The sequence below is a fragment of the Nerophis ophidion genome, linkage group LG08 (genome assembly GCF_033978795.1).
Source record: "Nerophis ophidion isolate RoL-2023_Sa linkage group LG08, RoL_Noph_v1.0, whole genome shotgun sequence".
Classification (NCBI taxonomy): Eukaryota; Metazoa; Chordata; class Actinopteri; order Syngnathiformes; family Syngnathidae; genus Nerophis; species Nerophis ophidion.
Genome location: NC_084618.1, coordinates 76,359,580 through 76,377,171, shown reverse-complemented (window position 1 = coordinate 76,377,171; position 17,592 = coordinate 76,359,580). Strand labels below are relative to the sequence as shown.

The following is a 17,592-nucleotide window of genomic DNA, read 5'->3' as shown; positions in this document are numbered from 1 at the left end:
GTCAGTGGGCCGCCTCCAGCAACGTGCCTGACCTTTAGTGTAAGCGAGGTGGGGGGTGGAGGTAGGACTAATAATGAGCATAGCTCGCACTCACAGCTCCTAAAGGTGACGCATGCAAAAAAAAGATTTTGGAGGAAGAAACAGGAAGCTACTTACTGTAAATGTGCTTTTGATGGCATAAGAAAATAATGCTAATCTACTGTGTATGGCAGGCTAGCATGCTAGCTCTACATTTTTCTAAATACGTTTCAAATGGTGGAAAAGTATCATTTCTTTTATTTATTTGATAAAATAAAAAAAAGTCTATTATCAATCAATCAATGTTTATTTATATAGCCCCAAATCACAAATGTCTCAAAGGACTGCACAAATCATTACGACTACAACATCCTCGGAAGAACCCACAAAAGGGCAAGGAAAACTCACACCCAGTGGGCAGGGAGAATTCACATCCAGTGGGACGCCAGTGACAATGCTGACTATGAGAAACCTTGGAGAGGACCTCAGATGTGGGCAACCCCCCCCCCTCTAGGGGACCGAAAGCAATGGATGTCGAGCGGGTCTAACATGATACTGTGAAAGTTCAATCCATAGTGGCTCCAAGACAGCAGCGAGAGTCCCGTCCACAGGAAACCATCTCAAGTGGATCAGCAGCGTAGAGATGTCCCCAACCGATACAGGCGAGCGGTCCATCCTGGGTCCCGACGAGCGGTCCATCCTGGGTCTCGACTCTGGACAGTCAGTACTTCATCCATGGTCATCGGACCGGACCCCCTCCACAAGGGAGGGGGGGACATAGGAGAAAGAAAAGAAGCGGCAGATCAACTGGTCTAAAAAGGAGGTCTATTTAAAGGCTAGAGTATACAGATGAGTTTTAAGATGAGACTTAAATGCTTCTACTGAGGTAGCATCTCGAACTGTTACCGGGAGGGCATTCCAGAGTACTGGAGCCCGAAATGAAAACGCTCTATAGCCCGCAGACTTTTTTTGAGCTCTAGGAATCACTAATAAGCCGGAGTCTTTTGAACGCAGATTTCTTGCCGGGACATATGGTACAATACAATCGGCAAGATAGGATGGAGCTAGACCGTGTAGTATTTTATACGTAAGTAGTAAAACCTTAAAGTCACATCTTAAGTGCACAGGAAGCCAGTGCAGGTGAGCCAGTACAGGTATATATGTATGTATATATGTATATAAAGGTATATACAGTATAGGCGTAATGTGATCAAACTTTCTTGTTCTTGTCAAAAGTCTAGCAGCCGCATTTTGTACAAACTGTAATCTTTTAATGCTAGACATGGGGAGACCCGAAAATAATACGTTACAGTAATCGAGACGAGACGTAACAAACGCATGGATAATGATCTATTAAAAATATAAATAATGAAGCTAGCATGTTAGCATGCTAACTGTTAGCTTTCGCTGCATTAGTCTCATTAATTCAATAGTTCAGTGATTCCCGTAGCAGTTATCCGATTTATCCAGTTTGTTTCATGACTTAAAGGCCTACTGAAATGAGATTTTCTTATTTAAACGGGGATAGCAGGTTTGATTGATTGATTGATACTTTTATTAGTAGATTGCACAGTACAGTACATATTCCGTACAATTGACCACTAAATGGTAACACCCGAATAAGTTTTTCAACTTGTTTAAGTCGGGGTCCACGTTAATCAATTCATGGTACAAATATATACTATCAACATAATACAGTCATCACACAAGTTAATCATCATAGTATGTACATTGAATTATTTACATTATTTACAATCCGGGGGGTGGGATGAGGAGCTTTGGTTGATATCAGTACTTCAGTCATCAACAATTGCATCAACAGAGAAATGTGGACATTGAAACAGTGTAGGTCTTATTTAGTAGGATATGTACAGCCAGCAGAGAACATAGTGAGTTCACATAGCATAAGAACAAGTATATACATTAGAAGTACATTTGAGTTGTTTATAATCCGGGGAGATGAGATGTGAATGGAGGAGGGTATTAGTAAAGTGTTGAAGTTGCCTGGAGGTGTTGTTTTAGAGCGGTTTTGAAGGAATATAGAGATGCACTTACTTTTATACCTGTTGGGAGTGCATTCCACATTGATGTGGCATAGAAAGAGAATGAGTTAAGACCTTTGTTAGATCGAAATCTGGGTTTAACGTGGTTTGTGGAGCTCCCCCTGGTGTTGTGGTTATGGCGGTCATTTACGTTAAGGAAGTAGTTTGACATGTACTTGGGTATCAAGGAGGTGTAGCGGATTTTATAGACTAGGCTCAGTGCAAGTTGTTTCACTCTGTCCTCCACCCTGAGCCAGCCCACTTTGGAGAAGTGGGTTGGATTGAGGTGTGATCTGGGGTGGAGGTCTAAAAGTAACCGGATTAGCTTATTCTGGGATGTTTGGAGTCTAGATTTGAGGGTTTTGGAGGTGCTGGGGTACCAGGAGGTGCAAGCGTAATCGAAGAAGGGTTGAATTCTATGTGTCATACTTGATCATTTCGCCAAATTTCTTCCCCCTACAAAAACCTTTCCCCCCGGAAGCTCCTCCAATGCCTGAAGGACCCCAATGAGAGCAGAACAATACCAAGTATATGACTCTTAAGGGTTACAGCTGCAAAATTAGCGAAGCAAAAATAGATTGAAAGGTTAACATGCTGGAATGCTAATATTTTTTCCTCACCGTTATTTTTCACCAATGACAATAAAGCCAAGTATAATGCTTTTAAAACAGGCAGCTGTGTGGGCTGCTTTAAGGTCCTTCCACCCTCATTGGGGTCCTTCAAGCATTAACGCCAAATGTCTTCCTGGGGGAAGGTTTTTGTAGGGGGCAGAAATTTGGCGTGACACTGCCATATTTTTACTGAAAGGACTTAGTAGAGAACATCCACGATAAAGTTTGCCACTTTTGGTCGGTAATAAAAAAAGCCTTGCCTTTACCTGGAGTAGCAGACGATGTGCGCATGACGTCACTGGTTGTAGGGCTGCTCACATCCTCACATTGTTTATAATCATAGCCACCAGCAGCAAGAGCTATTCGGACTGAGAAAGCGACCATTTCCCCATTAATTAAGCGAGGTTGTAAGATTCGTGGATGAGGAAAGTTAGAGTGAAGCACTAAGAAAAGAAAAAAAAGAAAAGGCGACAACTCCAGGCGGCGGCAGTGGGAGCGTTTCAGGTGTAATTAGACACATTTACTAGGATAATTCTGGTAAATCCCTTATCTGCTTGTTGTGGTAATAGTGTTTTAGCGAGATTATAAAGTCATACCTGAAAGTCGGATGGCTGCGGTGAACGCCAGTGTCTCTGAGAGAGGCAGAGGAGCCCAAATCACAGCTGCCTTTTTGAGCTGCAGGAGGAGGTCGCATAATCCAATGAAGTCTCCGGTAAGAGCCGACTTAATATCACAATTTTCCCATCCAAAAACTTGCTTGTCGACGTAAAGAAACATGTTCACTTGACCGCTCTGTGTTAAAGCTTCTCAACAAACAAAGAAACACCGGCTGTGTTTCAGTTGCTAAAGACAGCTGCAATCCACCGCTTTCCACCAACAGCAAGAGCTATTCGGACTGAGAAAGCGACCATTTCCCCATTAATTAAGCGAGGTTGTAAGATTCGTGGATGAGGAAAGTTAGAGTGAAGCACTAAGAAAAGAAAAAAAAGAAAAGGCGACGGCTCCAGGCGGCGGCAGTGGGAGCGTTTCAGGTGTAATTAGACACATTTACTAGGATAATTCTGGTAAATCCCTTATCTGCTTGTTGTGGTAATAGTGTTTTAGCGAGATTATAAAGTCATACCTGAAAGTCGGACGGCTGCGGTGAACGCCAGTGTCTCTGAGAGAGGCAGAGGAGCCCAAATCACAGCTGCCTTTTTGAGCTGCAGGAGGAGGTCGCATAATCCAATGAAGTCTCCGGTAAGAGAAGAATTAATATCACAATTTTCCCATCCAAAAACTTGCTTGTCGACGTAAAGAAACATGTTCGCTTGACCGCTCTGTGTTAAAGCTTCTCAACAAACAAAGAAACACCGGCTGTGTTTCAGTTGCTAAAGGCAGCTGCAATCCACCGCTTTCCACCAACAGCATTCTTCTTTGACGTCTCCATTATTAATTGAACAAATTGCAAAAGATTCAGCAACACAAATGTCCAAAATACTGTGTAATTATGCGCTGAAAAGAGACTACTTTTAGCCGTGTGTGATGCTGGGAGAACATGTTCGCTCCAACCAATAACGTCACAAGCACGCGTCAACATAAGCGTCATCATTCCGCGACGTTTTCAACAGCATACCTCGCGGGAAATTTAAAATTGTAATTTAGTAAACTAAAAAGGCCGTATTGGCATGTGTTGCAATGTTAATATTTCATCATTGATATATAAACTATCAGACTGCGTGGTCGCTAGTAGTGGCTTTCAGTAGGCCTTTAAGGCCAAATAGCTTTTAAATGATTTATATTATTTATTTTCCAGCTAACCAATATGCTACTGTACTGCTAGCGATCTATCGTTAAATGACTCAATATTAGTCATTTTGGACAAAATAAAGTACTATATATGGTTGAAAGTAAAGTTTTTGCCAATTATCCACTTCAAAACTTAAGGGGAATGGTTTTGAAATGTGAAATCAGGGCTATATAACAGACATAAAACAATGTTCATCATGTCTAACTGCCATCAGTCTAACATTTAAAATTTGTCAAAAATTATGCTGTACAAAGAGTAAAATTAATTATTGTTGCCAGTTATTTATGACTTTATACTTCATGTAATTTTTTTTTTTTTTTTAGCAAATTTTGATGTGTATGCATTAGTGAAGTGAATTATATTTATATAGCGCTTTTCTCAAGTGACTCAAAGCGCTTTACATAGTGAAACCCAACATCCAAGTTAAATTTATACCAGAGTGGGTGTCACTGGGAGCAGGTGGGTAAAGTGTCTTGCCCAAGGACACAACGGCAGTGACTAGGATGGCACAAGCGGGAATCGAACCTGCAACCCTCAAGTTGCTGGCACGGCCACTCTACCAACCGAGATAAATATCAACTTACAGCTTTTAAAAGACTTTTAAAAACATATTTTACAAAAAAAAATCTACATTTATTATTTGTGCAATGCAAACTTTTTTTTGTTCTTATTATACAACCGTATATATTCCAGAGTCGTATAACTTGGTAGTGAAGTGTGAAGTGAATTATATTTATATAGCGCTTTTCTCTAGTGACTCAAAGTGCTTTACATAGTGACACCCAATATCTAAGTTCCATTTAAACCAGCGCAGGTGGCACTGGGAGTAGGTGGGTAAAGTGTCTTGCCCAAGGACACAACGGCAGTGACTAGGATGGCACAAGCGGGAATCGAACCTGCAACCCTCAAGTTGCTGGCACGGCCACTCTACCAACCGAGCTATGCCGCCCCCATTAACATTAGATGTGTGCGCCTCAGAGTCATGCCGTGAGTTATTGACTAATTGACACATGCTAACTGTTTACATATGCTAACTGATAGCATGCTAAGTACAAAGTTATACGACTCTGGGGTATACGGTTGCAGAATTAATTAAAAGTTAGCAAGTTAGATAACTTTCAGGTGAACGGCTGCAAAATTGGCAAAAGAAAAGTGTCAAAATTTGCTTAAATACCAAATGTAATGACTCTGGGCTTGTATAGCTCGGTTGGTAGAGCAGCCGTGCCAGCAACTTGAGGGTTCCAGGTTCGATCCCCGCTTCCACCATCCTAGTCCCTGCCGTTGTGTCCTTGGGCAAGACACTTTACCCACCTGCTCCCAGTGCCACCCACACTGGTTTAAATGGAACTTAGATATTGGGTTTCACTATGCAAAGCGCTTTGAGTCACTAGAGAAAAGCGCTATATAAATATAATTCACTTCACTACCAAGTTATACGACTCTGGAATATATACGGTTGTATAATAAGGACAAAAAAAAAGTTTGCATGTGTCAAGTACAATGTTGTGACTCTGGAATATAAACGGTTGTAAAATAATTTTTTTTTTTAATTAAATTTGTCATGTGTCAAGTACCAAATTATGTTGATTCCGGAATGTATACGGTTGTAAAATAAGCAACAACAAAAAAGTTACAATGTGTCAAGTACCAAGTTATGACTCTGGAATATATACAATTGTAAAATAAGGTAAAAAAAAAAAAAAGTTAGCATGTGTCAAGTACCAAGTTATGTGAAGTGAAGTGAATTATATTTATATAGCGCTTTTTCTCTAGTGACTCAAAGCGCTTTACATAGTGAAACCCAATATTTAATTGTTACATTTAAACCAGTGTGGGTGGCACTGGGAGCAGGTGGGTAAAGTGTCTTGCCCAAGGACACAACGGCAGTGACTAGGATGGCGGAAGCGGGGATCGAACCTGCAACCCTCAAGTTGCTGGCACGGCCGCTCTACCAACCGAGCTATACAAGCCCCATGTTATGTTGATTCTGGAATATATACAGTTGTAAAATAAGCAAAGAAAAAAGTTAGCCTGTGTCAAAAACAAAGTTGTATGACTCTGGAATATATACAGTTGTAAAATAAGCAAAAAAAAAAAAAAAATGTAAGCATGTGTCAGGTACCAAGTTATGTTGATTCTGGAATATATACAGTTGTAAAATAAGCAAAAAAAATGTGAGCATGTGTCAAGTACCAAGTTATATGATTCTGGAATATATATGGTTGTAAAATAAGCAAAAAAAAAAATGTTATGACTCTGGAATATATACAATTGTAAAATAAGCAAAAAAAATGTAAGCATGTGTCAAGTACCAAGTTATGTTGATTCTGGAATACATACAGTTGTAAAATAAGCAAAAAAAAAAGTTAGCCTGTGTCAAGAACAAAGTTGTATGACTCTGGAATATATACGGTTGTAAAATAAGCAAAAAAAAAAAAAAAAAGTTAGCATGTGTCAGGTACCAAGTTATGTTGATTCTGGAATATATACAGTTGTAAAATAAGCAAAAAAAAAAAAAAATGTAAGCATGTGTCAGGTACCAAGTTATGTTGACTCTGGAATATATACAGTTGTAAAATAAGCAAAAAAAATGTGAGCATGTGTCAAGTACCAAGTTATATGATTCTGGAATATATATGGTTGTAAAATAAGCAAAAAAAAAAATGTTATGACTCTGGAATATATACAATTGTAAAATAAGCAAAAAAAATGTAAGCATGTGTCAAGTACCAAGTTATGTTGATTCTGGAATACATACAGTTGTAAAATAAGCAAAAAAAAAAGTTAGCCTGTGTCAAGAACAAAGTTGTATGACTCTGGAATATATACGGTTGTAAAATAAGCAAAAAAAAAAAAAAAAAGTTAGCATGTGTCAGGTACCAAGTTATGTTGATTCTGGAATATATACGGTTGTAAAATAAGCACAAAAAATGTGAGCATGTGTCAAGTACCAAGTTATATGATTCTGGAATATATATGGTTGTAAAATAAGCAAAACAAATAGTTACAATGTGTCGAGTACCAAGTTATGACTCTGGAATATATACAATTGTAAAATAAGCAAAAAAAATTTAAGCATGTGTCAAGAACTAAGTTATGTTGATTCTGGAATATATATGGTTGTAAAATAAGCATAAAAAAAAAGTTAGCATGTGTCAAGAACAAAGTTGTATGACTCTGGAATATATACGGTTGTAAAATAAGCATAAAAAAAAAAGTTAGCATGTGTTAGGTACCAAGTTATGTTGATTCTGGAATATATACGGTTGTAAAATAAGCACAAAAAAAGTTACAATGTGTCAAGTACCAAGTTATGACTCTGGAATATATATAATTGTAAAATAAGCAAAGAAAAAAGTTAGCCTGTGTCAAAAACAAAGTTGTATGAGTCTGGAATATATACAGTTGTAAAATAAGCAAAAAAAATGTGAGCATATGTCAAGTACCAAGTTATATGATTCTGGAATATATATGGTTGTAAAATAAGCTAAAAAAAAAGTTAGCCTGTGTCAAGAACAAAGTGTATGACTCTGGAATATATACGGTTGTAAAATAAGCAAAAAAAAATGCTATGACTCTGGAATATATACAATTGTAAAATAAGCAAAAAAAATGTAAGCATGTGTCAAGTACCAAGTTATATGATTCTGGAATATATACAGTTGTAAAATAAGCTAAAAAAAAAGTTAGCCTGTGTCAAGAACAAAGTGTATGACTCTGGAATATATACGGTTGTAAAATAAGCAAAACAAATAGTTACAATGTGTCGAGTACCAAGTTATGACTCTGGAATATATACAGTTGTAAAATAAGCACAAAAAAAAGTTAGCCTGTGTCAAGAACAAAGTTGTATGACTCTGGAATATATATGGTTGTAAAATAAGCAAAAAAAAAAAAAAAAAGTTAGCGTGTGACAGGTACCAAGTTATGTTGTTTCTTGAATATATACAATTGTAAAATAAGCCAAAAAATGTTAGTATGACACATAGAATGGACCTGCTATCCCCGTTTAAATAAGAAAATCTCATTTCAGTAGGCCTTTAACATTATAAATGACATTTTATTATAGCTTTACCCTGTTTAACTGCCCCTGTTGCCTTTTTTGTTGTCTCCACATTAACGTGTCTCTTTTCTTTGCTTTTCCCAGCAAAAAACACCTACAATGGCTACATCAAATCAAGTAAGTGTGCTTTTTCTTGTTCATCCCTCCACCGTCTAGTTCATGGCTTTCAAATTCTGGCTTGCGGGCCAAATTTAGCCCGCCGTGTATTTTCATTAGGCCCTTGAGGCAATATCAAATTAACATTAGAGCTGGCTTGCCGGTATTATACAGCAGCGGTGTCGCTGTAACACTGCATTCACCGCTAATACTCATACTTGCTAAACTCCCCCCCAACCCCCTCCCGATTTTCCAAGGAGACTCCCAAATTTCAGGGCCCCACACGAAAATCACAGGGGGCAACCATTCTCCCAAATTTCTCCCGATTCCCACCTGGACAACAATATTGGGGGCGTGCCTTACAGGCACTGCCTCAAGCGTCCTCTAAAACCTTTCGTCACGTCCGCTTTTCTCACGTAGAAACAGCGTGCCGGCCTAGTCACATGATAGATGTGTCTTTTACACACACACACGCCAACGCAATGCAAGCTTGGTCAACAGCCATACAGGTCACACTGAGGGTGGCCGTATAAACAACTTTAAGACTCTTACAGATATGCGCCACAATGTGAACCAACACTAAATGAGAATGACAAGCAAATTTCAGGAGAACATTCTCACTGTAACCCAACATAAACACAACAGAACAAATACACAGAACCCCTTGCAGCACTACCTCTTCCTGGACGCTACAATATAAAAATGTATTATTAGCCTGTGGGAAAAGTTTATTTTGATATTTACCTGAGAAGGCTGCAAATAGAAAAGAAGCATTCAATTTCTATTTAAATTTGATTTGATATGCCATTGCTATTTTTAAATTATTGGTATTATTTGAAACTCCATTTTGCATGTCACTATAAAGTTTTCAATCAATCAATCAATCAATGTTTACTTATATAGCCCTAAATCACTAGTGTCTCAAAGGGCTGCACAAACCACCACGACATCCTCGGTAGGCCCACATAAGGGCAAGGAAAACTCACACCCAGTGGGACGTCGGTGACAATGATGACTATGAGAACCTTGGAGAGGAGGAAAGCAATGGATGTCGAGCGGGTCTAACATGATACTGTGAAAGATCAATCCATAATGGATCCAACACAGTCGCGAGAGTCCAGTCCAAAGCGAATCCAACACAGCAGCGAGAGTCCCGTTCACAGCGGAGCCAGCAGGAAACCATCCCAAGCGGAGGCGGATCAGCAGCGCAGAGATGTCCCCAGCCGATACACAGGCAAGCAGTACATGGCCACCGGATCGGACCGGACCCCCTCCACAGGGGAGAGTGGGACATAGAAGAAAAAGAAAAGAAACAGCAGATCAACTGGTCTAAAAAGGGAGTCTATTTAAAGGCTAGAGTATACAAATGAGTTTTAAGGTGAGACTTAAATGCTTCTACTGAGGTGGCATCTCGAACTGTTACCGGGAGGGCATTCCAGAGTACTGGAGCCCGAAATGAAAAAGCTCTATAGCCCGCAGACTTTTTTTGGGCTTTGGGAATCACTAATAAGCCGGAGTCCTTTGAACGCAGATTTCTTGCCGGGACATATGGTACAATACAATCGGCAAGATAGGATGGAGCTAGACCGTGTAGTATTTTATACGTAAGTAGTAAAACCTTAAAGTCACATCTTAAGTGCACAGGAAGCCAGTGCAGGTGAGCCAGTACAGGTATATATGTATGTATATATGTATATAAAGGTATATACAGTACAGGTGTAATGTGATCAAACTTTCTTGTTCTTGTCAAAAGTCTAGCAGCCACATTTTGTACCAACTGTAATCTTTTAATGCTAGACATGGGGAGACCCGAAAATAATACGTTACAGTAGTCGAGGCGAGACGTAACAAACGCATGGATAATGATCTCAGCGTCTTTAGTGGACAGAATGGAGCGAATTTTAGCGATATTACGGAGATGAAAGAAGGCCGTTTTAGTAACGCTTTTAATGTGTGCCTCAAAGGAGAGAGTTGGGTCGAAGATAATACCCAGATTCTTTACCGTGTCGCCTTGTTCAATTGTTTGGTTGTCAAATGTTAGAGTTGTATTATTAAATAGAGTTCGGTGTCTAGCAGGACCGATAATCAGCATTTCCGTTTTTTTGGCATTAAGTTGCAAAAAGTTAGCGGACATCCATTGTTTAATTTCATTAAGACACGCCTCCAGCTGACTACAGTCCGGCGTGTTGGTCAGCTTTAGGGGCATGTAGAGTTGGGTGTCATCAGCATAACAGTGAAAGCTAACACCGTATTTGCGTATAATGTCACCTGGCGGTTTTATAAGTCTCGCTTGTTCAATATTCAATGCAAAACTTGTTTGGGTCCCTATTAAAAGGTTCATTTGTTCAACCTTGGCCCGCGGCTTTGTTCAGTTTAAAATTTTGGCCCACTCTGTATTTGAGTTTGACACCCCTGCTCTAGCTGTTTGGCCTCTTGGCAGCAGATGGCGCTGCTGCATCACAAAGTAGTTGCACCACAACCTGAGTCCAAGGGGACCAAAAAACAAACATCAGGGATTGATAAAGCTGAGTCATAGTGGAAGAGTAAACAGAGTAGACAGTATTTGAAGGTGCGTGTCTATTGTGGCTTTCCTTGCCGCTAATCCACATTGTCGTCGCTCCTGTGGCAGAACAGTTCCCGCAACACCTGAAAGCATACTTACTAATTCATGCCTTACATCATAAATACAAAAGCCGGCGTCCACGCTTCCAAATGGTTAAGTGGTGTTTAATAAAAATGAGTTTTTATTCAATTATTCAGGTATTAGCATTCTTGTGCCAGAAAGAATTAAAAGCTTTAATGATGATAAGATGTTTTATTCAAGTACACACACAGCGCAGGACTTATTCACGTCACCTTAAATCAAACCTAGGCTGATGTGATGAAAAATTTAAACTCTTTGGGGTTATATCCCCCACCTAAAATGACATAATAGATCTAGTGTAAGACTTTTAGGACCCTTTTTAAGGCTAATTTTGATCAAATTTAAGATTTTAACAAAGTGTGTCTACATAAGTGGTCTCCTTCCTGATGCTAAAATGCAAAATGTATCAAATGGTTAAAGATTTTCCTTTTAAATAGAATTGCTCGGTTGGTAGAGTGGCCGTGCCAGCAACTTCAGGGTTCCAGGTTCGATCCCCGCTTCTGCCAACCTAGATAGATAGATAGATAGATAGTACTTTATTTATGCCGTCAGGAGAGTTCCTTCAGGAAAATTACAATTTTCAGCACAATCCCATTCAAGATCAGACAAACATTACAGGGAGACAGAACAGGATCGCTGACGGGTCTGCCGGCTTCCAGCGCCCCTTACAAAAAAGATGACATACAGGTAAACAAGGGGGGTGGGAAGAAAAAAATAGAAGATTATAGTATTAAAATATTATAAGATTAAAATAGAACCTAGTCACTGCCGCCATGTCTTTGGGCAAGACACTTTATCCACCTGCACCCAGTGCCACCCACACTGCTTTAAAAATGGAACTTTCACTATATAAAGCGCTTTGAGTCACTAGAGAAAAGCGCTATGTAAATATAATTTACTTCACTTCAATTCACAATGGAACGCTGATTAAGATGTTTTACTTGATCTTGTAAAGTCATGTTTTGATTAAATTGTGTACCAACTAATGTGGTTAGCATGAGGACGAAGCTGGAAAAAAAACATGCAAGGATGGCGCGTCATGCAGAATGACATCGCACGTTCGTTTAGCCAAATATTAGCATGTTAGCTGTCAGGTAGAACATGTATTTTATTCATCGCACACGTATCAAACACCGCTAACATGTTGCGGTGTGACACCCTAATGGAAAAGGGCAGAGGGGGGGGTGAGAGGCTTCAACAACAACAATGTCTGCTCACATCTTCTTGGCGGCTTCGTCAATATTTCATGTCTCGCAGCTGACATCTGCACCGATGCCTCATTAGTGCACAATTGTACACATGCACACGCTGCTGCTGCTGCTGCGTTGCAAAGTGGAGCCTAGGGCCGAGAGAGCCCACCTGGCTCCACCTGGGGCCCGGAGAACCAAAGCGGCCCGGAGTGGAGGGTGGGACCTGTAAGCTTGCCCTCGTGCAAATATTTGACTTAAAATGATATTTGGTATATTAGAAATATGGACTGGGTATTTGTCTTGTCATTTTTACAGTTATTTATCATTACAAACTCACTGACCATGACAAAAAGTGAGGGAAAGTACTTAAGTAGAAAACTAAATGAGTACCATATTTTACGGTTGATGAGTGTAGTGGGGGTGTATAATGGAGCCCGGAATAGTTAAGGATGCATGGGATTCTGGGTATTTGTTATGTTGCGTTTATAATGTGTTACAGTGCGGATGTTCTCCCGAAATGTGTTTGTCATTCTTGTTTGGTGTGGGTTCACAGTGTGGCGCATATTAGTAAGAGTGCTAAAGTTGTTTATGTCACAAGCCTCAGTGTAACCTGTATGGCTGTTGAACAGTTGCTTGTGCGTTGTCAGCAGCCGCACACTAGATGTGGCCGACCGGCACTCAGATCAATCAATCAATGTTTATTTATATAGCCCCAAATCACAAATGTCTCAAAGGACTGCACAAATCATTACGACTACAACATCCTCGGAAGAACCCACAAAAGGGCAAGGAAAACTCACACCCAGTGGGCAGGGAGAATTCACATCCAGTGGGACGCCAGTGACAATGCTGACTATGAGAAACCTTGGAGAGGACCTCAGATGTGGGCAACCCCCCCCCCCCCTCTAGGGGACCGAAAGCAATGGATGTCGAGCGGGTCTAACATGATACTGTGAAAGTTCAATCCATAGTGGCTCCAAGACAGCAGCGAGAGTCCCGTCCACAGGAAACCATCTCAAGCGGATCAGCAGCGTAGAGATGTCCCCAACCGATACAGGCGAGCGGTCCATCCTGGGTCCCGACGAGCGGTCCATCCTGGGTCTCGACTCTGGACAGCCAGTACTTCATCCATGGTCATCGGACCGGACCCCCTCCACAAGGGAGGGGGGGACATAGGAGAAAGAAAAGAAGCGGCAGATCAACTGGTCTAAAAAGGAGGTCTATTTAAAGGCTAGAGTATACAGATAGCATTGTATTGAAGCGTACACTACGACATGGTAGAGAGGACGTTTAAAGCATTGCCATCACGGCTCGGCCTCAATATTGTTGTCCGGGTGAAAATCTGAGCATGTTATCCTGGGGAGATTTCTGTGAGAGGCAATGAAATTTGAAAAAAACCTCCTTGTAAAATGGGGGGGTTGGCAAGTGTGCAGCTGAGACCAAATCAGAGTGATCCAAGAGCCGCATGCGGCACCGGAGCCGCGAGTTGCCGACCCCTGATCTACAGAGATGTATAGAATTGCTATTGCAACATCAATCAATCATCAATCGATGTTTACTTATATAGCCCTAAATCACTAGTGTCTCAAAGGGCTGCACAAACCACTACGACATCCTCGGTAGGCCCACATAAGGGCAAGGAAAACTCACACCCAGTGGGACGTCGGTGACAATGATGACTATGAGAACCTTGGAGAGGAGGAAAGCAATGGATGTCGAGCGGGTCTAACATGATACTGTGAAAGTTGAATCCACAATGGATCCAACACAGTCGCGAGAGTCCAGTCCAAAGCGGATCCAACACAGCAGCGAGAGTCCCGTTCACAGATGTCATCCTGACATCTCACATCTTCTACATGTGAAACAGCTCTTCACATGTAGAAGAGCTGTTTCTTTCATTCAAAAATTTCAGGTTAATTTGTATACTTAGCAAACTCATCCAAACCTGTTCAGGCCCGCGGTCCATACGTTTGACACCCCTGTTCCAACCAATCCAATCCACTTTGTTTATATAGCACATTTAAACAACAACCATCCATCCATCATCCATCATCTTCCGCTTATCCGAGGTCGGGTCGCGGGGGCAACAGCCTAAGCAGGGAAACCCAGACTTCCCTCTCCCCAGCCACTTCGTCTAGCTCTTCCCGGGGGATCCCGAGGCGTTCCCAGGCCAGCCGGGAGACATAGTCTTCCCAACGTGTCCTGGGTCTTCCCCGTGGCCTCCTACCGGTTGGACGTGCCCTAAACACCTCCCTAGGGAGGCGTTCGGGTGGCATCCTGACCAGATGCCCGAACCACCTCATCTGGCTCCTCTCCATGTGGAGGAGCAGCGGCTTTAATTTGAGTTCCTCCCGGATGGCAGAGCTTCTCACCCTATCTCTAAGGGAGAGCCCCGCCACACGGCAGAGGAAACTCATTTGGGCCGCTTGTACCCGTGATCTTATCCTTTCGGTCATGACCCAAAGCTCATGACCATAGGTGAGGATGGGAACGTAGATCGACCGGTAAATTGAGAGCTTTGCCTTCCGGCTCAGCTCCTTCTTCACCACAACAGATCGGTACAACGTCCGCATTACTGAAGACAACATGTTTGAAAAAACAACATTCAAATACTATCCTCAGCTCTGCCGATGACTGAATAAAAACAAAAAAATTAAAATTAAATACATAAAAAACCCAATACAAAAACAATATAAAATATGATTAAAAACAATTTTAAAGGGTAAAACCAATCAAAACAGTAAATAGAAATCAACATTTTAAAACACAGAGGACCACACAACTCACGTAGTATTAAAAGCCAGAGAATAAAAATGGGTCTTAAGACGAGACTTAAAACACTCCACTGTGGAAGCAGTTCTAACATGGAGCGGCAAAGTGTTCCAGAGCTTAGGGCCGACCACAGAGAAGGCCATGTCTCCCCTGGTCTTAAGTCTGGCCAACGTGCCTCCATTACAACCGTGTTATCTCTGCGCCATCTTTTTTGTACATGTGGTTTTCTGCGGCTCCATAGCGAGTATTGACAGATATAAGTTAGAACTAGAACTAACTCGAGAAAAAGAAGGCGCTTATTGACAACGGCGCAGACTGCAAAGACGAACGCGCACACATTTTCGGGACTTAAGCAAATTCCAAGTACACAAAAACAAGTTGCAATTAGTAGGAAAAGTTGATTTTGCATAGTATTGCGAAACAAAATGTCAGATAATGTCTCCTAATAGGTGCCATTTGGGGGTCCTTATACACACACCATAATAATACCCTTATATTGAGGCACGGTACGCCTGACAGTGCTAGCCGTAATTCTCCACGTTCCATCACGCGGTGCGGCTTCATTTTGACAGAATTTTAAGCGCCCTGTGCAATGTTCTATATTCTCAATGAAACATTGTTTTGGTGTTGCTTGCTTACGGGTACTTGCTAGTGTCATTTATCAATCAATCAATCAATGTTTACTTATATAGCCCTAAATCACTAGTGTCTCAAAGGGCTGCACAAACCACCACGACATCCTCGGTAGGCCCACATAAGGGCAAGGAAAACTCACACCCAGTGGGACATCGGTGACAATGATGACTATGAGAACCTTGGAGAGGAGGAAAGCAATGGATGTCGAGCGGGTCTAACATGATACTGTGAAAGTTCAATCCATAATGGATCCAACACAGTCGCGAGAGTCCAGTCCAAAGCGGATCCAACACAGCAGCGAGAGTCCCGTTCACAGCGGAGCCAGCAGGAAACCATCCCAAGCGGAGGCGGATCAGCAGCGCAGAGATGTCCCCAGCCGATACACAGGCGAGCAGTACATGGCCACCGGATCGGACCGGACCCCCTCCACAGGGGAGAGTGGGACATAGAAGAAAAAGAAAAGAAACGGCAGATCAACTGGTCTAAAAAGGGAGTCTATTTAAAGGCTAGAGTATACAAATGAGTTTTAAGGTGAGACTTAAATGCTTCTACTGAATTTATTGAACAGGCTTAATCCTGCAGTCTTTGTGTATGACTACCATCCACTCGTCACACTTATTACACTTTGTATGACATAAAATTGCTTTGAGGTAGGTAAGAACAATCAGAAATAGTTAGTACATTAGGCGCACTGTCAATTTTTGAGAAAATGTAAGGACTTTAAGTGCGCCTTATAGTCTGAAAAATATGATAACTTATTGAAATAAACAAACTAACAAATACAAAAACTACTGAACAAACTGAAGGAACAAAATAACAAACTGCTACAGTCAAACTACAATGAAAACCACATTATTAGGCCAGCGAAAGTCCAAAAATCTTAGAGAAATACTTTTAGGCCTCAAAGTCGACAAAAAAAAGTTCACTTTGGAAAATTCAACAACTGGGAAAAAAAAACCCAAGGCACTCTCTTCTTCAGTTAAACAGTCTTTAACATTTACGACATGTCTTAACTGAACTTTATCTAATAAATGAGCGATTGAATCAACAAACTTCAATCACTTCGCTTGAAAGACAGGACAAATTAGCTAAGTAAGAAAATACGTAACCAATTACGACAAACAAACAAGCGACTACACAAATCCCTCACTATGACAAAGAAGAGAACAAACTGATCTTTTTAAGAAACTACAAAGTAAACGAACAGACTAAGCAACTGATTGAGACAAACAATCAAGCAAAGGCATGAACAATAAGTAAATGTGACCACCAAGCGGGCAACGGACAGGCACGTTTCTACAAAACAAACAAACTTCTCACTCTGACAAACAAGCCAGCAAACTACCTGAATAAGTCACTAACTCAGGTGTGTCAAACTCATTTTAGACTGGGGGCCACATGGAGAAAAATCTACTCCCAAGTGGGCCGGACTGATAAAATCACAGAATGATAACTTCAAATAAAAACAACTTCAAATTGTTTTCTTTGTTTAAAATAGAACAAGCACATTCTGAAATTGTACAAATCATGTTGTTGTTGGGTATTTTTTACACTCACATGTTGCGGTCAATAGTATTCTATCTTTATTTGTCATTATTTATATTTTCTGAAAAATGTATGTAATAATATTTATCAGTCAACTCATTAGTGTTAATTTTCAATCTATCAAGATAAAAAAAAATTCATCAAATTCAATCAATCAATCAATGTTTACTTATATAGCCCTAAATC

At 40.8% G+C, this 17,592-nt stretch overlaps 1 protein-coding gene across 5 annotated transcripts in view; it reads left to right on the top strand.

Annotated features, from left to right (window-relative positions):
* LOC133558396 (calcium-activated potassium channel subunit alpha-1a-like) overlaps positions 1-17,592 on the top strand; it is a 236,139-nt gene that overhangs the window by 152,935 nt on the left and 65,612 nt on the right. For all 5 annotated transcript variants that reach the window (XM_061909755.1, XM_061909756.1, XM_061909759.1 and 2 more), the window contains one exon: positions 8,608-8,640. In XM_061909755.1, the coding sequence (XP_061765739.1) occupies positions 8,608-8,640 (33 nt within the window). The remainder of the gene's footprint in view (positions 1-8,607; positions 8,641-17,592) is intronic.